Here is a 23,336-nt window from a genome sequence, read left to right as displayed (position 1 = left end):
ATGGGTGAGCATGGCCCGGGTCTCCTTTGGGCACTGAGGCAGCACTTGCGCAGGTATCAAGCTCACACTGGATGGTGAACTTCGCTGCGTCTCGACCGTCTGCAACAGCATGGGTGAGCATTGCCCGGGCCTCCTTCGGGCACTGAGGCAGCACTTATGCAACTGTGTCTCACACAGTGTTTGTGTGTAAATGCACAGGAGACAGGTGGTGTTCACAGACCGCAGTCCTAAGATGGCAGAAGAAAACTTCTTCCCAAGATGGTCCAGCTTCTTGGATTCACATGTTTTTATATTTCCCCCTCAATTGCCTTTAAAGTTTCTTACACTGTAGTTCTTCCAATGCAGTTGCTGATCCCCAGTCTAGAAGTGATCATACCATGCATGTCTAACCAGGCTCTGGTTGCTTGCTCCCAGCTGGCAGTGAAAGTGTTTCCTTTCCTCGTTGCAGCAGACTTCAGTGGATGGATTATCAAGGTTACTCCAATGTAGTCACTGCTTCCTACCAGGTCAGGATGCCTCTGCCTTCTTCCTTCTGACGTAAAACACTGAAGCCCACAAAACCGGTGGTGTAGTCTCATACCATTTGCCTGAACTGAAGCTGTGCTGCCCACTATTTACTCAAATGCTCATTTCCTCTTTGGCGATTGCTATCAATATCTTTGGTGTTCAAGCAAAATATCTTTGTCAGGCCAGAATTCAGGAGCATTTCAAGTGACTTCTTCGGTGCAAAAATCTTTGCCATCATTACCAACTCCTAGCCTTAGAGTAAAAGATACCTTAGACACAATTTCCGCCACAGCGACCTTGTCAGACGCCGCCTCGTTCCACCACTGATTACATCATATACTTGCCATAATAAAACATGGAAATTCAGCTTTAAAGGCATCAAGCGCTCCTGCCAGGGGCGGCACAGTCCAAATCATTTTACAAGGATCCACGGTCACAGCCTCTTCCATTCTAGATGATTCTCCCGGACAGATTTCATGGATTTACCTGCTTAATATTTTAAACACCTAATGTGGTGCCACATTTAGCATCAGAGAGGCTGCCTACTCTTATTCTCACTTAACTGCTATTGCTGGAAAAATTGGATTCACCTACATAGATCACACCCCAATTTCAGAACCATGTTCATATTAAAGCAATCATTACCTATGTTCCCACTGAAAGAAAAACGTAAGTACGGAGTTTCGAATATGCCTCACATTAGAGACTACTACACCACAAACCGAGAAGACCTGCAAGCATATTTTTGGGATAATTCTTTTGCAAATGCCTCTATTTCAAGCTTGTAGACGTTTTACTAGTTTCTAGGCAGATATCCAAAAATGTAAACCAATAAGAAATCCAAGTTTTGTTGCACAGCACCAATGTGTATTTAGCAGTCCAACGTTACAACTAAATTGGCGCAATCGGCGACATCTTGGGAAGAAATCTGGCGGGATGAATAATGTTTTTAATCTCCTAGCCTCTGGGTTCTGTTACTACATATATAGAGAGGGAAATTAATCCATTTGAAAGCTTAATTTGAATGCATTTGTTATTTAGTGCATTTATTTACAATCCAGTTTTAATTTGTGTGCAATTGTGGATTAAATTGTGCTTATGAAGCGTGAGTAAACAGTGGCAGCTGGTGTCACTTGAAAATGGAGAGGCATACATAGGATACGTTGCTTCACCGGTATTTAAATCACACAAACTCTAGCTTTTGCAGTATGGGAGCCCATAACATGAGAAGGGATCTCTTCCTTTAAGAGATTGAGTTTGCGTTCGATAAATACCAGGGACAAAACAATAGAGGTGTAGCAGGTGCATGATACCTATAATGGCCTTGTGACATTTTTGATTTTACAATGCAATTAGAAGCAGGCGGCTGCTACACATGTCTATTCTTTTTCCCCTCTGTATTCGATCTTTCACAGTATGGAGAGCACTTAACATGAGCAATAGTTACATTTGCGCAGGACTCAAACCATAAAAAACCAACTAAAAACAACTTACCTGATCTTTCCATGCCGGGCCGACTCTTTTAAAATTCACTGTGCTGACGGTTTGCTGCACTGAAGAGCTCTGCATGTTGAGCATGGGGAAACAACACGCCTCAGCCAATGAAAGCAATGCTCTCATGCGGTTTATAATCGTTAACAGGATAAGAGCACTGCAAAGATTGGCTGGGACACATGAACACAACGCTCCATAGGAGACCGATGGGGCTGTGTGTCTGGTTCCCTAGCTCACAGATGCCAATGGCTGGGAAAGTCTCAACTGCGCATATCAGGCTGGTCACTAGCAAAAGACTGGCCAACCTGACATGCAGTTTGGATACACAGCTCCAGGTGGTCATGGCATGTAAACCACACTCTGCTGGCATATTGTGTACGCTATAACTACTGTCATGCAGGAGGTCAATGCCCTCTTGCCCAAATGGAGAAGCTGCCCCTGAATAAACAGTTTGTTAATGTACTTGATACAAAATAATAATTAGCAATTGTTTATCAGTCAGATGTGCTCAAAGGTTAAGCATATCAATAAAACCGCTTACATAAATGTGACTAAAAATGTCACCTTCAGAAATCCACGTATAAACAGGATGGCTACACATTTGCATCCTGTTATGGCATTTTTAATCTTTCATCCTCCTGAAATAGATAAGTCAAGTGTCACAGAGTCAAGTTTTAGGAAAACGGTCATTTATAGTGTTGTAAAACTGTAAAAACGTGCAGTGGAAACCATGGTGTCATTGTGATTAATCTTTGTGCCGGACGTTACTTATGTCAGACATTAAAGGAAGGGCAAATTAATACTAGTCTAGGAGTGTGCTCAGTTCAACACAAAATACGCAAACCGCTATGGAAGTTAGAGTGTTTATTGATGTGTTTAAACTTTTTACATTCCCCACAGACTACACAGAGGAGCTTGCAGGTTGAAATTCAAATTTTGTGCATAGTGCCAGTGGAAATAAAAAACAACTGTTACAGAAAACCAAACAAATAGAAAAAGAGAAAGGCAAGAAAGAAAGTACATTACAGACTACTAAAACTCAAAACTTAGAAAAGCGGTGAGGGTCAACATTAACTATACAAGTGATACAGCGATAGGATGGTGATTGAAGCTAACCTTAGTACTCTCAGTGGTCGCTCTAAACAAGCAGTATCTCTTTCTCAAAAGGCAAAAATTCAAGGAATGAAGAGAAGGATTCACAATTCACCCTGCCTGTTACCTGGCACAATATTGCTTGCAATGTGGACTTAGTTGCCTGAAGATGTATTCGTTCTACATCAACCTTGTGTGCATAAAAGCAGAAATTTGCTGTAAATCTATGTCTAGCAGCTGAGCCCAGACTTGTACCCTTCAGACCTTGGACTGTCCGATAGCACCTGTTACTCTGCACTGTAATGAGAGCAGGTAATAGTACTATATGCAAATCTTTCACTAGCACCCAGTGTGGCATCAGATCTCAAGTTAAAACTCAAATATTAGAGTGCATCCATCATATCAGAGATGGGGAGGCGGCCCATTTACTCCACTCAACTCCATCAACTATGCAACTACCTGTCTCCCTTACATTTATGACGATCAACACAAAATTTGCATTTATCTCATTTGGAAGTTCCTTTACGCAAAAGTCTTGGCAATGCCCACGTATCCATTTATCTCATTTGGAAGTTCCTTTACGCAAAAGTCTTGGCAATGCCCACGTATCCATTTAATAAAAAGAATACTGCTCTGTTGTGTGTACATATATGTATATGTTTATCTAAGTATACACATATATACACTTAGATGTGTTCATATACTAATACATACATACGTGCATATTGTATAAAAGCCAAATTTGATTTAAAGAGTGACATTCCATTTTTACAAGACAAGTCAATACAAATGACCTTCATATACAAGAGGTCTATCAAACAAAAAAGGATAGAAATCAACATCTTACACTTATATTTATATATATATATATATAATAATATATAGTTTCGAAACCACAAAATACATTTGGACTGATAATCTGATTAATTTAATAACAAAAAAATAACTACACCTGAAGCCAAATATCAGTAATAGATTTATCATTGAAGATTTATATTTCATATATCATTATTTCGCACCCATCTCAAAAGAATGGAAAGAAATTGCAGTCTACAGTAGTTTTTTTGTCGGCGAATGATCAGAGTTCAGTGTTTAAGATGAAGCCACCTCATAAGCAACAGTTGGTCAGTAGTTGATCCCAGACTCGAAATCTCCCCTCCCTCCCCATTTTGCCCTCTTTCGTGCCTAAAAGGCTAAGTTTGCGTCCCTTGCTCTTAGATCTGCATCTGTTCCAGGTATTTGTATGTGGGATTTTCATAGCCATGGTTCTGCATCTTGCTCAGGTGGCGCTCCTCTGGGGTAAGCATTGGGTCAACCTGTGTGGGAACAAATTAAAGGTGTTATCAATGAAGGTTGATAGTTCTGCTAACAGACCACAGAAACTTTGTTCATGCACATCAGTTTGGTTGAGTAATTTCTCACCCCAGTTTTTCTTTAACTCTCAATAATTACATATGTCAAAATTTCGTTAGCAACATAATAAATAGAATGACCTACAGTAACGCATTTGGCCACTTTGTGCCCTCCCAAAACGAGTTACTTACCTGTATGTCCAGCTCTCCAGCACTGGTATTTTTCATATATTCACATGTTTGAATCATTCCCCATTGCCAGGCTGGGAATCCTAGTAACTTAAGTTGTAGTAAACAATCAAATATAAGGAATGATTGTTAGTTGCACAGATCAACTCATTTGAAACAACTTGAACTTCTCTTAACGAGATAGAAGTGCTCGAGAGCTCCTAACCCCCTAGATACCATGGAAGCTCAGATTTCATACCACAAGGGTGAAAAGTACACATATGAATCAGTAAGCTTCTGACTACGGAGAAGGGAGGGTCGCATGTGAATATAACAAAGATAACAAGGCTGGAGAACTGGTGTTATGGAAAAGTAATTTCTTCCACAACATTGGATAGCTCATATAGTCAGATGTTTAAATCAGAATATCAAACAGTACATAACATTTGAATAGAGAGCAGCTGGCTCACTTTATTTAAACAGGTGATACAGAACTAAGTGCTCCCCTACTGAGCCAACTGCTACATTCAAGTCCCAGCAGTAATCCCTGCGTTTTTTATGTGCAAGCATGGTAAACATCCTGCAAAGACACACCAGAATAGAACAAGCTGTTGTTGCTATGCTTCTGGTGGATTGAGACCTCACGCTGCTCTAAAAGATGATTTAGGCAGACGGTCAGTATGCAATGCCTTATATGGACAGCGAGGAGGCTCTTCCTCTATGGCTGAATGAGGCAAGTAATTGATTAAAGAACACACGTGCTTGGTTTTATCCATCTAGAACCTGATGTACATGCGGACAAGCAGCGAGTGCAAGGATCTCTTTGCAGTGGTGGATGGATTTGGGAACAAAGAACGTAAGATTCATTTAAGTGTGTAGGAGTTAAGTCAGGAATTTTGTGTGGGTTCATAATATTGACTAGTCTTTGGTGATGTGAAGGTATAGATTTACCGGGGAACACCAGTGATTCTTTGGCCCTCCCTGCTGAGGTGAGAGCAAGCAGAATCACAGCGTTCTATTAAAGTAATTTCACACGCTCTCTATTGATGGGTTCAAAAGGAGGCAACATCAGTTGGCACAACAGTGTTTAGTTCCCATGGAATTTCAAGTCAACACTGGAGGTAGAGGCCCTAAAAGTCCTTTCACGAAGAACGACTTCCTTACCTTCGGTAACTATGTATCAGGTAGAAATTGGATATAGCCTCAGATTCCTTGCTTTAGAATCTTCCCCATGCTTTAGACTGGATCTGGGATTTTTTTTCCACACAGTATTTCTATGTGCTGACAGAGGACGTCGAGTGACTCCACAGCGACGTCATACCCAGATGTGATGCCAGCGGAGTCCATATAGCTCCCCTGCCGACGCGCTGATGTCAGTTTCTTCATGACCATTGTCCACGCTATAAACGTGGAGCCACACACAGAAATTGCCTATTGGAACAGTGTGCCAAGACGACAGACACCATGTGTCACAAACCTGCTAAATGCAAAAGTGAGAGACAGAAACAATCAACAGATACACAATGTCTAAAAAGACTCAGAGCAGAAAGCAAGAACAGCAATGTTTTCATAAATCTCCAACGAGAGAGATATAACCACCAAGAGTACGAAAGTACTGGACAGAGAAGAACTAGAAATTAAACATGAATGCACCTGTAACACAACAAGGATATCTGCAAGGAGAATATCCCATTATCAGGCTCATAAGAAAGATAGAAAGCAAGTTCCCAGTGCGGGGAGGACGGAAGGGGCGCAAGGAATCTGTGGCTAGACCCTGTCTCTAACAGATCAATTGTTACCAAAGGTAATCTGATAAGAGACATCTAGCTCAGATTCCTTACTTTAGAATCAGATACCCAAGCAATACCATTCCTGGAGGAGGGACTCTGAAATGAGACTATAAAAGAACGTTCCGGTATCCTTAGACAAGGATACCGGAAGAAAGAACAACTGAGGAACAATACCACACGCAATCAATAAGCTATGCATATATCAAACTCAGTCACAAAAGTCCCACATAAGGAACCAGGTGCAGAAGAATTGTACACCGAAAACTATGAAAAAGAGAAGGCCGTCTGACCTAAAACATCAAAGTCAAAAGAATGCAACAGGAAAAACAAGAACGTTTCAACTCCGACAGCATCTGACCCCGACATAAAATGTGACAATAACCAAAAGAAACCACAGGTTAGACTAGATAACACCAACAGTGTGAAGGAAATATATTCATGGCAAGAGAAATGCCAGTAATTTATCTAACAAGCCTATAAGTGAACGTAGAATGAACCTATAACACTGAATAGGTCGTGGGGAACACAGAACCTTTGAAATGCTACTGATCAATCTCTTAATATTGCAGAAGAATCATGCTAGCGGAGTTGCAACAATCGCAATAACTATCTATTAAAAGCGGCCCTAAATAGAAGAAAGAGCTAGAGACATGAAGAGCTCCAGGAAATTCACTGAAATATACATATGTATATGGAAATATATATACGTAAAATATTATCAAGAAACACTTGTAGATATCTAGATAGATACATCTATCCCCCTGGAAAGAAAATAGAGGTAAGAACCTAAAAGTAGGCTTACGCCACCACAAGAGAGAAATAATAATTTGGATATTGCCTTTAAAAACAATACGAAGAGATATGCAGAAGTACAATACACAGAAGCAACCCAATGCCAATAACCACCACTAAGGGGAGGAAGGTGCATGAAAACTAACATAAAATAAGGTAACATAAGAAGGGTTCAAGCGAAAGGAACCCCCGAGCACAACCCAGTGGCGTACCCCAAATCAAGTTTTACTGGACTTTAAATGGTGCGCCTAGAAGCATCCATATAAAACATAATAAAAATTCTCCAGGCCGCAGTCAGAACAAAAGACCAAATAGTAGCAAATAAATCTGTAAGGAAATAAACAAATATATATATATATATATATATATACTACTATTATAAAGAGAGAACCTGCACCTTTTGGCCAGGTAAACTCGGGAACCACAGCGCCAATCTACACACCCGATACATCTATGAAAATGTCAGGGTGTGTAGATGGACATAGGCTATATAAATAAAAATAAAAAAGTACATTAAAAAAATTAAGTTTGTAAACAAAGTAGTCCCCTGAAAGTAGCGCCGGCCGGGACCTAGCGCTGGCCGCTACGCGACGTGCGTGATGACGAAGGAGGAGGGCGGTGCAGTGAGGAGCGGCTGTGCAGTGAGGAGCGGCGGCACAGGTAAGGAAAGGGATAGTGAGATTGTGTGATGCAAATGCAAATGTCGGAGCGCGAGTGAGTCAGGGCGGGAGGGGGCGCGAGTGAGTCGGGGCGGGAGGGGGCGCGAGTGAGTCGGGGCGAGAGGGAGTCAGTGCGGGAGTATGTATGAATCGTACTCCAGCCACACACCTGTTCTGAATGAAGACGAGGCGAACCCAGGTAGATGGTGCAAAAATTATTGTTTTAAGCCCAACACCACCGCCACGACGCAATCCAGCCCGCATAGGGCCTTGGTCACATGAATATATATATTATATATATATATATATATATACATACATATATTCATTTTTTCCTGGTTTTATTGTGAACATGGCTTCATATTGGACCTTTTCACAATCAGCACGTTAGGGCACTTCTGCACTTTATTTGCATGGAAATGCTCGGTGAGCAATAAGAAGAAAACACGTTACTTACCTGTAACTGTAGTTCTCCAGTATTGGAAGCTTTCATAGATTCACATGCCTGAATCATTCCCAGTCGTCGAGACGGGAGTCTTCGGTACATAAAAAACAATGCTTAGTAGTATAGCAAACTAAAAAGAGGCCTAGGCCCAATTATCTTTTGCAACCCATAACCCTTGTTATGTAAAAGAGACCAAACTTTTCCCTGAACCAATCAGAGCTCCTCAACCTCTAGAACTCTCCTGGGAGAACCTTTTGCTCCTCAGATTTTCGCGAACTTGTGCATAAAACACTCTTTGTGCTAAATCCAAGGTGAGCCTATCAGGGGAGGAGGGTGGGTCGCATGTGAATCTATGAAAGCTTCCAATACTGGAGAACTACAGTTCTTGGGTGTTTTCTGTGAAGGTGATAGATCTTCACCAGAGCAATCCCTTGGCCTTTATCTCTGCTTCGGAAAGGGTGGAAGCCACCACGGTTCATAAGAAAGCTGCGCTGCGAGCAATTTCATGTGACGTTCCTTCAATGCCATCATGTGGAGATGCGGACAGGAGCCGCAGTCGATGGAATGGTGCTGCTTGTTCAGACACCATTAGCAGACAGTATGTCGAGCCGTGATCAACATCTGTCTCCCACAAGAACAACACAGCTTACACCCAGATGACATAGTTTTCGCACACTGTTCCAGAGGTAGAAAAGAGGAAGGGGCCAATAACGGGCCGAAGTCCGCGCCGAATCGGCCTTGAAAGTGCGGAAAAGAAGGAACTGACGTCAGCGCTTTGGCAGGGGTGTTATATGGACTCCCCTGACGTCCCATTCAACGTCACTGCAGAGTTGCTCGACGCCCTCTGCCGGCAAACAGACGTACTGTAGTAAATAAAAATTCTGGATCTAGTCTGCGCCTGGCGAAGATTCTAAAGTAAGGAATCTGCGGCTAGATGTCTTCATCAGATTGGTTTTATACTTCTCTGCAAGAACAAAAATGAGGAAGAGTCTTCCATCTTTCAGAATGTGGAAATTGCGGCCAAGTGAACCCTAACCGATGAATACTTACGATCACTCTTGTCTAGTTCTAGCACGTAAGGTAGCATCTGATGGGGCGGCATGAACACTGGTGTAAGGCTAATTTATTTGTACCAAGTGTAGAATATTTTTAACTTGCCATTTTAAGTGTCTGTTGTGGAAGAAACATGCTTGCAATAGGATGCCTCAGCAGTCAAAGAATACTCAGATGACTATATTCTAAGTGATCAGGAACCACACAGTCTGGCTCAGCAACTTGGGATGGAGAATCTGTTGTGTCTGGAGAGCAGCCTGTAATGATTCTTAACCTGGATCACTTGGTAATTCGGACAGCCTCAATTGGTCACTATAGCAGAACTTGCAAAGCCAAATAAGGGCAGCAAGAGAAAGTAGCCTCCCTCCTAGCTCTAGTAATAAATGGAAACTGAGGAAGTGCAAAAGAAGATATTTGATCATGTCATTAAAGGGCATTGCATGGGATCCCCTTGATGGAACTTTCTGGCTGGCACAATACTGGCATTTCTTGTTCTACAGGGTGGCAAATAGGTCTATGGTTGGCTGGCCTAACTTTCAAAAGACTTACTCCACTTGATCCTGATAGAGTTCACACTGGAGGCAATCTGAAAAAGCATAACTGAGTGGAGCTGCCAATTCTTTTTGGCATCCCGGTAGATGTTCCTTCTGCAATTTCCATCTCGCTGAGATCGGCACATAGCCACAACATCTATGCTTCTTCTGATAGAGAATGGGACTTCATTCCTCCTTGCTTTGAGATGTAGTAGATAGATGTCATGATGTCCGTCCTGATAAACTCAGCTTGTTTTACTACCCTTGGGTAAAGTGATTGGAAGCCTATTCTGGTGGCTTTTAACTCCAGGATGTTTATGTGGAGTTTCTTCTCAGCCTCTGACCAGAGGGCTCTTGGGGTAGCTCTTGAATGTGTTCAACCCCATCCTTCGAGGGACATATCTGTTGCCATAGTTAGACTGTTTGTCGTAGGATGGAATGGAATATCAGCTTTGAGGTTTGATTGAAAGTCCAGATGTCCAACACAAACCTTGCTGTGGGTGAGTTTGAACTCTTCACTCCAAGAGCCAGTCGTCTATTTCCACTGGAGCACCTGCACCTACTGAACAGGCCTTATCCGAAGTCCACAGAAAGTAATCAGGCAGGTGCAAAAGGAAGGGAGACCTGAGAGGGATTTGTATATTCAGAAGGGCACTGTTTTTTCAAGTAAAATGCCAATACCTGGAGCTCTTTCTGCCAGGGGAAAAGCCTTCCCTAGATGAGTTTTCAGGATTGCCTCTAGGAACTGCAATCTCGTCACAGGATAGATGGAAAATCTCTTAAAGTGTTCAAGGTCTTGTAATATGAAAGACAGGCGCTTGTGGAGGCACACATATCTTCCTTTGACGGACCCTTGATGATCCAGTCATCCCAGTTATGATATCCTTGGTGACTTAGTCTTCGAAAGAAAGCAGCTATCAGTGCCAGGCACTTTGTAGAGATTTGGGGTGCAGACATCCGCCCAAATGGAAGTGCCCTAAATTTGTAATGATGGCGACCATAAAAATCACACATACTGACTGTAATTTGGATGTATCACAACATGAAAGGAGGAAACCTGAAGACTCAGGTCAGTGAAGTTGGTTACAATTTGGAACAATTGTTTTTTCATGAAGTTGTTCAGTTCTCACAAATTAGCCTCTTAGGCAGCAACAAAACTGGAATAGAATGCTTGATTCCTTTGATGTTTTGGGACCTTTTCTGTGGCTCCTTTTAGAAGAAGAGGATAATCTCTTGCTGTAGTTCTTGCAAGTGCAGATGATGTTTCTTTCTGGGCAGAAGGGTGCATGTGTTTTATATAAATTCCAGAATTTTAGGAAAATGCACTACTTTGAGCACTTAGCAATGTGTAGATATTATTTTCCAATGGTGAGAAAAAGCAGAGCTGTTACCACTGAAAGAGTACTAGGGTTGGTGGAGCAGGGTGGGCAGGTGTGGAGGAGGCAGCTGGCTAACGTCAAGCTTTCTTCTGGTTTTCCTGGGAATATGATGGGATGATCCCCTCTTGGCTGATGTTCTGCAGGACCTAGGCATTGAAATATTCCAGTGGAAGAGTTTTCTTGACTGCAGCCTATCTAGTGGAATACTAAGGTCTTACTTCGCCCCACTACTGGGAGAGGCCCGTCCTGGAGACCTGAGATCTCTATGAGCCAAAGAAAGAAGTGGTAGCATCATTTTTGAACTGCAAAGCTCTTAAGGAGATCATGGTGTCCATCTTGAAGTTCTGCAGAGCGTCATCTATAAGCGTTCCAAAGTTAGGCAATCAAAAGGCATGCTGAAATTATGGCAGCAATGCATTTGCACCCTCCTTGATTATTGTGCTAGACTGTTCACTTTTCTCCTCTGAAATAAGCCTGGGATAAGGTTGGTGTGAGATCTGGCAATCGCCCTTGGGACACAGGGGAAAACACCCATAAACGGGACCTTAATGTTGCGAGGTGGTCACTCCAGGACAACTAGGGCCAAACCAAGACAGGTTGAAGCATTTTTGCGTACATCACCTTGCATCAAGTGGCCCTTCCTTAAAGTTTATTTACACTGCTGTGATTGGAAATATTGCTGACAATTAGAATCGCAGAGTCTTACAATATTTGACTTTCAGGCCTTTTTGCTTTCATCCATAGAACCACAATGTGGCATTTGGATCTTCAAGTGTGGTCCTTTTTGCTTATCAGTCAAAGGTTATCTTACATGTGTTTTTTGTTTGGTGAACAGATGATATACCCCAGGGAAAATATATAATACAGTGGGTTCCTTTTAATCATTTTATGAAATTGTGGATTTCCTGATGAAAGTATTTTTACCAAAACACGCGCAGTGACTAAAAGCCACAAGAAGATGTAAAGGAAAATGCAAGTATGCATCTGTTCTTGGCATGTAGAGCTGTAGATTCACAGGCTCTGCACAGCCTGCCAGTTAGTGTTGGGTCCGGATGTTTGCACTTTGTTTTTCTTCGAAGAAGTCTTTACCAGTCACGAGGTAGGTAAACACATGAGCATCAACTTCATTGTTAGATTGTTTTCCCCGCAGAAGGTGGTAATGGAGTTAGTAAGAGTAGTAGAATAGAGATGTCCATGTATATGTAGCTAAGTAAGATATCAGTGCAACAGGTATAGGTGCCCGGGGAGGCGGGTGGGCGCATGTGAATCTACAGCTCTACATGCCAAAATCAGATGCATAGTGGATAAGTAGCATTTTCCGTTAGAGGCATGTGAGGTGTAGGTCACATGCTTTGCATTGACTATATAGCAGAAATCTCCCAAGCCGGTGTCTAACCTGTAGCTGTTGCAGTGGCTTGAAAGAGTGTACGTAGAACTGCCTGGTCCACACTAGCTTGCTGAATTGCTAACACATCTACACAATAGTGTTTTAAGAATGTGAGTTGTAGACCATGTTGCAGCTTTGCAGATGTCATCTACGGGGATGTTTCCTAAGAAAACCATAGAAGCCCCTAGTTTACAAGTGGAGTGGGCTCTAGGGGAATTGCTAATGTTAGTTTCGCATTTGCATAACATGTCCGAATGCATTTGACTATTCACCGTGCAATACCGGATTTTGAGATGGGATTGGCTTTATGAGGTGGAGCAAAGGCCACAAAGAGTTGTTTCGTTTTACGGATTAGTTTTGTCCTTTCTATGTAGTAGGGTAATGCTCTTTTAAAGTCTAAGGTATGTAGAGCACGTTCTGCTACAGATTCTGGTTAAGGAAAGAAAACATACTCCAAGCCAGGTTTAGAACAAGCATTTCCACAATAGACCACATTTTTTGGCTCCAGGAACTATTTTGGAAAACGGTGAGAGTGGAGGGTGGCAGCCTCTTACTCATCTTTGTGGGCCTTCGGGTCGCATTTGACTTAGTGCCGAGGGAAAAGCTGTGGGGAGTATTGAGAGATTTGGGCCTGCCCACTTATATGTTGGATATCCTGAATAGAGTCCACAAGAATAACTATGCTCAAGTTAGGTGTGGGAGGCATGGGGAATTGTCGGCTCCCTTCCCTGTGAAGAAGGGTGTACGCCAGGGTGCATCCTGGCCCCAACCTTATTTTGTCTCTACATAAATGGGCTAGTAGACCATCTGCTTAGAGTAAAAGATAATAATGCCCCAAGGTTGGTGACCGGGCGGGTGCCCGCTCTGATGTTTGCAGACAACACTTTGTTGTTGTCCAAAACATCAACGGGCATCCAGCGCACCCTGGACGGTATTGCATCTTTCTGCGCACTGTGTGGGCTAGAGATAAACCTGGATAAGACCAAGTTTATGATTTTTAATCCCCCTAAACAGACTCACCCTAACCCCCTTCTTAATATTACTCATCTGGAAAGAGTTAAGACTTTTGAGTACCTGGGTATTACCTTAACAGAAAACTTTGATAGGGGATCTCAGATAGCAAAGGCGTCTCTTAGGCTATCCCAAGTGGAGGGAGAAATCAGTAAACTCTATAGAATTACGGACTTTAAGCCTGCGGCCCCGGTGGTAGAAATTTATAGACTTCAGGCCAGAACGGCTTCCATGTACGGAGCAGAACTATGGGGATACAAACGCATGACCAACCTCATGAGGGTAGAACATGCCTTTATGCGGAATCTATTTGGCCTACCAGCAAGCACACCGCTAATCCCCCTGCGTATGGACTTGGGTCTAGAACCTATAGAGGAGACCGCAGCAGCACAGCCGATGATGTATTGGAAGAGGCTCTGGTCCGTGCCTGAATTAGCTTCTTACAAAGAAGAATTTATAAGAGCATATAAGAGCAACAACTTGATGTCCGCACCAAGACCTGTATCACTAGGCGTACCACAAGGATCCTCCCTATCCCCAACTTTGTTCAACCTAGTTATGGAACCTCTCACCACCTTGCTGCAAGAATCCAATGTACACTTCCACATGTATGCTGACGACACCCAACTCTATCTCAAACTACAATCACCCAAAGACATCACGCTCTTGAACTCAACAATCAGAAGCACCCAATCGTGGTTGGCCGCTAATCATCTCAAACTCAATGCCCTTAAAACAGAGTTCCTTCTGATCTCACCACCCGCGAAGAGCACTACCGCACAAATGTGGCTTAAAGACCTAACGGCACTCAATGTCCAACCCACCATCGTGGACTCAGCGAAATCTTTGGGCATAACACTTGACACCAATCTCAGCATGCAGGAACACATCAACAAAGCAACTAAGGGAGCGAACTACCAAATCAACACCCTTAGGAAACTTAAACCTTTCATTCCAACCAAAGACTTCCAAACTGCGGTACAATCTCTAGTCATACCTCGAATAGAATACGGCAGCACCGCCCTCTGCTGTCTCCCCCTAGCCACTACGGCACCCATCAGAGCCTCTCTAAACGCCGCAGCGAGACTTATCACTGGATCAAAAAAACACTCACACATTTCCCCTGACTTCAAATCCCTGAATTGGCTGCCGTTTGAAGCCAGAATACACCTGAAAATCGCTTGTCTGACGCACAAGGCTGTCCACCTGAGCTCACCTAGATACCTCGCTTAGAAGCTGACGATTTCTGGAGGCTCCAGAAACACTAGAGGTACAAATAATCTTTTGCTAAAGCCTAAAAGATTCCGCAAGGAAAAAACCTATAAACGCTCCTTCTCAGGAATGGCTCCCAGGATTTGGAACTCGCTCCCCCCTGAAACCAGGCTCATCACCTCTACCATACTTTTCAAGAAAGAAGTAAAAGCGATCCTCATGGCTAAATACACTTGAACCACTACTGGGGAAAAACTACAAAGACTTGATACTCATCTGTACTACTGGTCGAACCCTTTGTATTTTTATTTCGACTTTGAAATTGACTTACTGATTGTTTTATGTTATCACTTCAATGTACCTTTAACATGATTGATGTATCTGCGTATACATGCTCCCCTCCTCTGTAAAGCGCTCTGATATCTGCGAAGATCTTGTTCGCGCTATATAAAACTTTCAAAATAAATAAATAAATAAAGGTGTGGGCTACTCTAAAAAGTAAGAACATTCCTTGGCTCTTGGACATTAGGGCACTCTGTGAGCGTGTTGGTTTATCTGAGTTGTGGGAGAATCCTGAAGAAAGCGGACTAGGGAAAACTAAATCTGAGCTGCGGTGTCATCTAAGATATCAGAACTTAAGATCTTTGCAGAGATGTAGGACTGTGGGAAGATTGATGGTGGAGTTCCTCCAAATAAAAACTGAATCTAGAATGGAGGATTTTCTGGACTTAATCTATCCTTCTCTTGGGAGGAAACTCTACATACAGTTAAGGATTGCCAGCCTTCCACTTAGGGCATTAATCTGCAAATGGGCTAACACAGAGAATATTGCATGCCCGGCATGTAATTATAAGCAAGAAGATGTATACCATGTTTTTTTCTTCTGCCCTGCACATCAGGCAATAAGGAAATGTTGGTTGATACCACTTTGTAGGAACCTAGGTTTTAGTCAATGTGCCCAAGCCTGCAGGGTTCTAAGATATGACATCCATCCCCCTATCACACAAGTTACTACTTGTGTAACGATATATCTGTAAGAGACATTAGTCAGTAATAGATTCCTTACCTTAGAATATCCCCAGGCGTCAGACTGGATCCGGAAATTTCTGCGTAGCAATACCCCTTCGTGTCGGCAGGCGTTGTCTGCGGCTCCGCGTCCTTCGTCGGCGTCGTTAGCGCCAAAATGACGTCGGAGTACTTAGACGCCGCCCATGCGCGCTGACGTCCCTTCTGATACACAGCTTTTCCGCGCCAGATATGCAGAGCCATGATAGAACCAACAATGGTGCCATGAAACTAGGGCCCTGAAAGGGGATAACCTTAACCATAGATATCGGTTCGCAGAACGGGGAGGATGGGTGAGTCGGTAAGGAATCTATCACTAACTAATGTCTCGTACAGATATATCGTTACACAAGTAGTAACTTGTGCATCTGAAAGAGACACGTTAGTGATAGATTCCTTACCTTAGAATAGATACCCCAGCAATACCAACCCCGGTGGTGGGTCTGCAAACCAATATCACACCAGAAAGTCCTGGAGGACGGAACGGCCAAAGAAGCCATCCCTCCGGACTGGACTGTCCAGGCAGTAGTGTCTTGCGAACGTGTGCAGCGAGGCCCACGTAGCTGCCTGGCAAATGTCCTGTAAGGGGACTCCTCGGCCCAAGGCAGTAGTTGTTGCCGTGGCTCGAGTGGAATGAGCCCGCAATCCAGCAGGGGGCTCCTTTTTGGCCATGGAGTAACATGCCTGAATACACAAGATGATCCACCGCGAAATGGTCCTCTTGTGTACCGCCTTTCCTTTCTTCGCGCCAACGTAACCAAGAAAGAGTTGGTCATCCACCCGGAACTGGCGTGTGCGATCTGGGTAATAAGAGCGCGCATTTTGGGTCCAGACGGTGGAGCCTCTCTTCCTCTTTCGAGGGATGCAGAGGCGGAAAGAAGGTGGGCAAGGTAATGGACTGCCCGATGTGGAAGGCCGTGACAACCTTGGGCAGAAAGGAAGGTCTTGTACGCAACACCACCTTGTCCGGATGAACAGAGAGGAAAGGTGGAGTAGAAGAAAGAGCCTGGAGCTCACTCACTCTCCTGGCAGAGGTGATGGCAACCAGGAAAGCAGTCTTCAGGGTAAGAAGACGGAGAGGACAGTTATGGAGCGGCTCAAAGGGAGCACACATGAGATAAGTGAGTACAAGATTCAAGTCCCACTGGGGCATCACGAAGGAAACAGGAGGGAACATGTGTGTGATACCCTTCAGAAACCGATTTACAATGGGGGACTTGAATAAGGAAGGCTGATCAGGTAGCCGTAAGAAGGCGGAAAAAGCAGAAAGGTACCCCTTAAGAGTGCCCAGAGCAGAGCCCTGCTGGGCAAGGGAAAGAAGGAAGAGTAGAACTTCAGAAAAGGGTGCAGAGAGAGGGTCCACAGCCTTTGCTGTGCACCATGTCACAAATCTGTTCCACCTGCAGGCGTATACCGACTTTGTGGAGGGACGCCTGGCTGCCAGAATGATATCACAGACTTCGGGAGGCAAGTCAAATGGCCTCAACTGCCGCCGCTCAATCTCCAAGCTTGTTGGTGGAGACTGGACAGGTTCGGGTGCAGGACCGTCCCCTGCTTCTGCGACAGAAGGTCCTCCCGAAGAGGCAGACGAATCGGGGGATCGACTGACATGCCGAGTAGCTCGGGATACCAGTATCTTCGTGCCCAGTCCGGAGCCACAAGGATAACCTGGGCCCGGTCGCGCATGATCTTCTTCAGCACTCTGGGCAGCACTCTGGGCAGAAGTGGTATAGGCGGAAAGGCGTACAAAAGACCGCAACTCCACTCGCGACGAAAAGCGTTTCCAAGCGAGTGCCGCCTTGGAAATTCCAACGAGCAGAACTGATGACATTGCGCGTTCTCTTCTGTGGCGAATAGATCTAACCAAGGCTCTCCCTATTGCTGAAAGAGGCCTTGCGCCACGTCCGAGTTCAGACGCCATTCGTGATCTATCATTCACCGACGGCTGAGTTCGTCCGCCCTGGCATTCAGAGAGCCTGCCAGGTGTTGAACCACCAGGGTTACGCCCTGATGTTCCAGCCACTGCCAGAGGCGCAGAGCCTCCTGGCATAGGGTCCACGGCCCCACCCCGCCTTGTTTGTTGCAGTACCACATGGCGGTGGTGTTGTCCGTGTACACCTGCACTACACTCCCCTGTACAGAGGGGAGGAATGCCTTCAGTGCTAGACGAATCGCCCGCAGCTCCAAAAGGTTGATATTGAGCCGGGACTCCGCCGGAGACCAGAGGCCTCTGATCTCCGCCTCGCCCATGTGGCCTCCCCAGCCCAGGAGGGACGCGTCTCCGTCACAACCACGTGCTCCGGGTGGGGTAGGGAGAGGGATCTGCCACTGACCCAGTCGCGGTACGTGAGCCACCACTGCAGTTGTCTCGCAGTGCCCTCCGAGATCAAGACATGATCGGACAGGTTGCCCTGATGCTGTGCCCACTGAAACTTCAGGTCCCACTGCAGAGCTCACATCCGCCACCAGGCGTGATGCACCAGAAGGATGCAGGAGGCCATCAGCCCCAGAAGCCGCAGCGTCAACCTAACCGAGACTCGGGATAACGGCTGAAAGATGGGAATCAGAGCCTGTATATCCCGAACCCGCTGTTCGGGAGGGTAAACCCGAAACTGCGCCGAGTCGAGAACCGCTCCGATGAAGAGGAGCTTCTGAGAGGGACACAGGTGCGACTTCGGCACATTGATGGAGAACCCCAGCAAATGCAGGAGGTCGGCCGTAGTCTGGAGGTGGCTGACGACTGTCTGGGGTGAACCCGCCTTCAACAACCAATCGTCTAGGTAGGGGAAGACTGACACCCCTAACCTGCGCAGATGAGCTGCGACCACCGCCATCACCTTCGTGAACACCCGCGGGGCGCTGGTAAGGCCGAAGGGGAGCACAGTAAACTGAAAGTGCTCTTGGCCTACCGCGAACCGCAGGTAACGCCGGTGGGCCGGCAGGACGGGGATGTGAAAATAGGCGTCCTGCAAGTCCAACGCTACCAGCCAGTCTTCCGGGTCCAGGGCAGCTAGGACCTGAGCCAAAGTCAGCATCTTGAACCTCTCCTTCCGGAGGAAGCCATTGACGTTCCGCAGGTCCAAGATAGGGCGTAGGCCCCTTTGCCCTTCTTGGGTACCAGAAAGTAGTGGGAGTTACATCCACACCATACTTCTGGCCCAGGAACGCGCTCGATGGACCCTTGGCCAAGAGGGCCGTGACTTCCTCTTGCAGAAGTTGAAAGTGATCCCCCGACACGCGGTGGCATTGCGGTGGCATGGATGGAGGGGTCGTCTTCGGACGATCTGCAGCACCCACCTGTCCGACGTGATAGTGCGCCAGTGGGAGGTGATGGCGAACCCTGCCTCCCACAGGCGTCACATGGGCCTGAAAACTCGGACTAGGAAGGTTTTGAGGCGGGTGCTGTGGAGGGAGGTGTGGACTGGCCTCGCCGTTGTCCCCGACTGCCGCCACGGCGGTTTCCACGGCCGCCACCGCGCTGTTGAACATTTTGCGGCGCGTGGCTGGCAGCACGTGTGGGGGCCACGAAAGGAGCGAAAGGCACCCGTTTGCTGGCGTGGGGCCGAGAGGCCCAAGGACTTGGCCGTAGCCCTGGAGTCCTTAAAACGTTCAAGCGCATGGTCTGCCTTGTCGCCGAAGAGGCGACGGCCATCGAACGGCATGTCCAGAAGTGTGGCCTGGACATCGACCGAGAAGTTGGCGGACCTCAACCAGGCGTGGCGTCGAACCGCCACCGTCGTTGCCATTGCCCTGCCCAGTGAGTCCGTTGTATCCAGCCCACACCGGATGGAATATTGCGCTGCATCTCGGCCCTCCGCAAGGGTTGGGGGAGTTTAGCCCGGACCTCCTCCGGACATTGTGGCAGCACGTCCACAACCGCGTCCCAGAGTGTTGGTGTAGCGGCCCAAGAGACAGGCGGTATTGACAGAAAGTAACCCTAAGCTTACAGACGAGAACACCTTCTTCCCGAACTGTTTGTATCTCTTGGATTCCCGGTCGGGCGGGGCAGACGGGAATGCGGTCTGGGAATTGGAGGCCTGGATGACCAGGCTCTCGGGGTGGGATGGGTGGACAAAAAGCATGGGTCGGCCGGGGCCGGGCGGTAGCGTCTGCCCACGTTCCTATCCACAGGCGGGCCTGTGGCGGACTTGGACCAAGTGCCCACAAGAACGTCACATAAGGCCTCATTGAACGGCAGCAGAGGCTCGCTGAAGCTTCACTGCGGTTTGAGGACATCAGTGAGGAGGTTAGTCCTCACGGCCGCGACGGGGAGCTCAAGGTGTAAGGCCTTGGCTGCCTTCGTCAACACTACACTATATGTAGACCCCTCCTCCGAAGCCACAGTCGGAGGGGAGTCAAAACCAGTGTCTGGCGATGTGTCAAGACCACTGGCCTCCCCAAGCTCATATGTCCAGTTCTGTTGTGCCAGAGGGTCCTCAGACCCCTCCCAATCCTCCTCGTCACCCTTTACCTGTAAAACAGGATTAGTAGACGGGGCCTCCTCATGGAAATAAAAATCTCCAAAGGCCGTCGGAAGCGGCGCCCAGTGGTGCCGTTCCGGCGCCAGAGTCGGACCATAGGGAACATTGGGGACGGCGTCCACAGTGGGTGCCGGGGGCGACACCCGTGGGGCCGGCGCCGGCGAGGTCGACCGGCGACGACCCGGATCCGGAAGCGGATCCAGTGAGGTCCTGCGGCGCCGGGACCGAAGTCGCCGGCGGCGTCAGGGCCGAAGCACCCGACCTGCTAGGGCCTCCAGTCGGGACCGTTGGGCCCGAAGGCGCCACAGAACCAGACTGAGGAGGGAGGGACCTCATGGCCATGAGGTACCGCTCGTTCTCCGGCATCGCGCCGTGCCCAGGGAACCTAAGGCTTGGGGCAGGGGGCGACGCTTGCGACTCCCACGGAGCCGTGTGGGCGGTGTCGCCCGAGCCCTCGGCCACATCCTGCGAGCGTCGGGGTGAGTCGGAGGAACGATGACGTCTCTCTGACCTCTCATGCCTCTTACCTGAGGACTTGGAGCCTGACAACTGGCGTCCACTCCCGGAGCTGCGATGACTCCGACCTCGCGACCTATCCCTCGACCTCCCGTGGGACCGGGACCTGGAGTGGCGCGGTGTCGACTGCCGGTGCTCGAGCCGCTTGCGGGACCGCTCCCGCCTATCCTTCGACGTCAGGGCCCGGCAGTCGGAGCAGGTGCGGTCGTCGTGATCGAGGCCTAAGCACTTCAGGCACCGGCCATGGGGGTCCATGACCGACATCAGTCGGTCGCACTTCGAGCAGGGTTTGAACCCGGGCATCCCAACCAGCACCGATAAAGTCGAAGACTCGAAGAAAGAGAATGATCAAAAAGATCAAAAAGTTCAGTCAAAAAATGACTAGGGGTAGAGCTTCTCCGGATCTGCGCTAGCTGGCGCGGAAAAAAGAAGAACTGACGTCAGCGCGCATGGGCGGCGTCTAAGTACTCCGACGACGTCATTCCGGCGCTAACGACGCCTTAGACGGACGCGGAGCCGCAGACGACGCCTGCCGACGCGCAGGGGTATTGCTACGCAGAAATTTCCGGATCCAGTCTGACACCTGGGGATATTCTAAGGTAAGGCATCTATCACTAACGTGTCTCTTTCAGATGTCTTTGCTGTATCACGGTTCTTATTTGGTATGTGGTGTAGACGGAGAAGTTTTTTATAATATTTGTGTCCACTTATTCATTGTATTGTACAGTCTGATAACAATCAAGTTTAATTCAATTTTAGGTCAAATTTTTTGCTGGATCTGTAATTTATTGTTTTATTATTCTTGTGCTTTTATGTATGTATTTTATCAGCACTTTTATGGTCTGTGGCGACCGAAATAAAGTTATGAATGAATGATATGGAAGGCAGAAATCACCTTGGGTAAACATGTAGGATTAGTCCAATTTGTTTTGGTGTACCTGTAAAAATGGTTCTTGGATGGTTAGTGCCTGAAGCTCACCCACTCTCCTCAGTGATGTAATAGCTTTGAGGAAAGCAACTTTTCAAGTGAGAAATTGTAGCTCATATTTCTGTAATGGCTCAAAGGGTGGACCCATTATTCTGGTGAGGACAATATTGAGATTCCACACTGGGGCAGGTGGAAGTCTTGGGAGAATGGCTCTTCTGAGTCCTTCCATAAATGCCTTAACAGGCACTCAGAAGAGAGATAGATGTTGTCTATTTTGAAGGTATGCAGCTATTGCAGCAAGATGTAAACGTATGGATGTGTACGCTAAATTTGAACGCTGTAGATACAGTAAATAGCAGATGATGTTTTGAACGGAAGCATTAAGCGGGTTGATTTGATTATTATTATAAATCGCAAACCACTTCCACTTTGCTGGTTAGCAAGCCCTAGTAGTAGGACATCTAGCCTTTTTGATAATGTTCATGCAGTTTGGCGGAAGATTGAGGTAGCCAAACTCTATGCCTTCAGGTGCCAGACCGCAAGGTTGAGATGACCAGGATCATGATGTCTTACCTCTCCACACCTCTGCCTGAGGAGATTGGGTGTAAGATGTAGTTTTTGGTGATGGACGACTGATAGCTCCAACAAGGTGGTTTACAACGGTTGACAGATCCATGTGGGAGCAACTAGGATTAGTGTCAGGGATGCCTGTTTGAGCTTCTGAACCACTAGTGGAATGAGTGCGAGAGGCAGAAAAGCGCGGGCAAATCTCCCTGAGCAATTCATCCATAGTGCGTTGCCTCTGGACAATGGGTGTTGATACCTGGATGAGTTTTGCGTTTTTGTGTGTGGCGAAAAGATCTAGGTCTGGGAAGCCCCACATCTGAAAGAATGGGAGGAGAACGCTAGGGTGGAGTTCCCACTTGTGGATCTGTTGTCCCTGTCTGCGGAGCAGATCCGCTATTTGATTGTGTACTCCTGGGAGGTGCTCTACGAGGAGATACATTTTGTGATGTATGGCCCACCTCCAGATGGTCTATGTTAATTGTGACAGTTGGAGAGTGTCCCTCCCTGTTTTTGTATTAAATACATTGCTGTCATATTGTCTGTGCGTATCAGGACAGCTTTGCATGCCAGGTAAATCTGAAAGGCTTTGAGCGCTAGAAATAAATCGCTAGAAGCTCTAGATGATGCAGTTGAAGCTGCTTTTGATGCAGGGTCCACATGCCCTGAATTGTGTGAGTTTGGAGATGAGCTCCCCAACCACTGAGCGAAGCAGTCTGCTGTTAGCACTATCTGAGGAACTGGGTCGATGAAGGGCTTCCCACTGGAAAGGTTTTGTGGATTCCACCACTGCAGAGAGCGAGGAGTGTGGCCATCCACCAACTCTAGATCTGATAACTGACCTTGAGACTAATTTCACTGACGTGCTGAGCATTCTTGAAGGGGACGCATTTGAAGTCTTGCATAAG

The 23,336-nt window shown here is 46.6% G+C and overlaps 1 protein-coding gene across 10 annotated transcripts in view; it reads right to left on the bottom strand.

Annotated features, from left to right (window-relative positions):
* Positions 1–2,850: 2,850 nt before the first annotated feature.
* Positions 2,851–23,336, bottom strand: part of APLP2 (amyloid beta precursor like protein 2) — a 640,140-nt gene continuing 619,654 nt past the window's right edge. For all 10 annotated transcript variants that reach the window (XM_086956906.1, XM_086956911.1, XM_086956909.1 and 7 more), the window contains one exon: positions 2,851–4,409. In XM_086956906.1, coding sequence (XP_086813032.1) covers positions 4,308–4,409 — 102 coding nt within the window. In that variant the 3' untranslated portion in view covers positions 2,851–4,307. The remainder of the gene's footprint in view (positions 4,410–23,336) is intronic.

Source organism: Lissotriton vulgaris, chromosome 2_1, assembly GCF_964263255.1.
Source record: "Lissotriton vulgaris chromosome 2_1, aLisVul1.2, whole genome shotgun sequence".
Classification (NCBI taxonomy): Eukaryota; Metazoa; Chordata; class Amphibia; order Caudata; family Salamandridae; genus Lissotriton; species Lissotriton vulgaris.
This window is presented reverse-complemented; position numbering and strand designations above follow the sequence as displayed.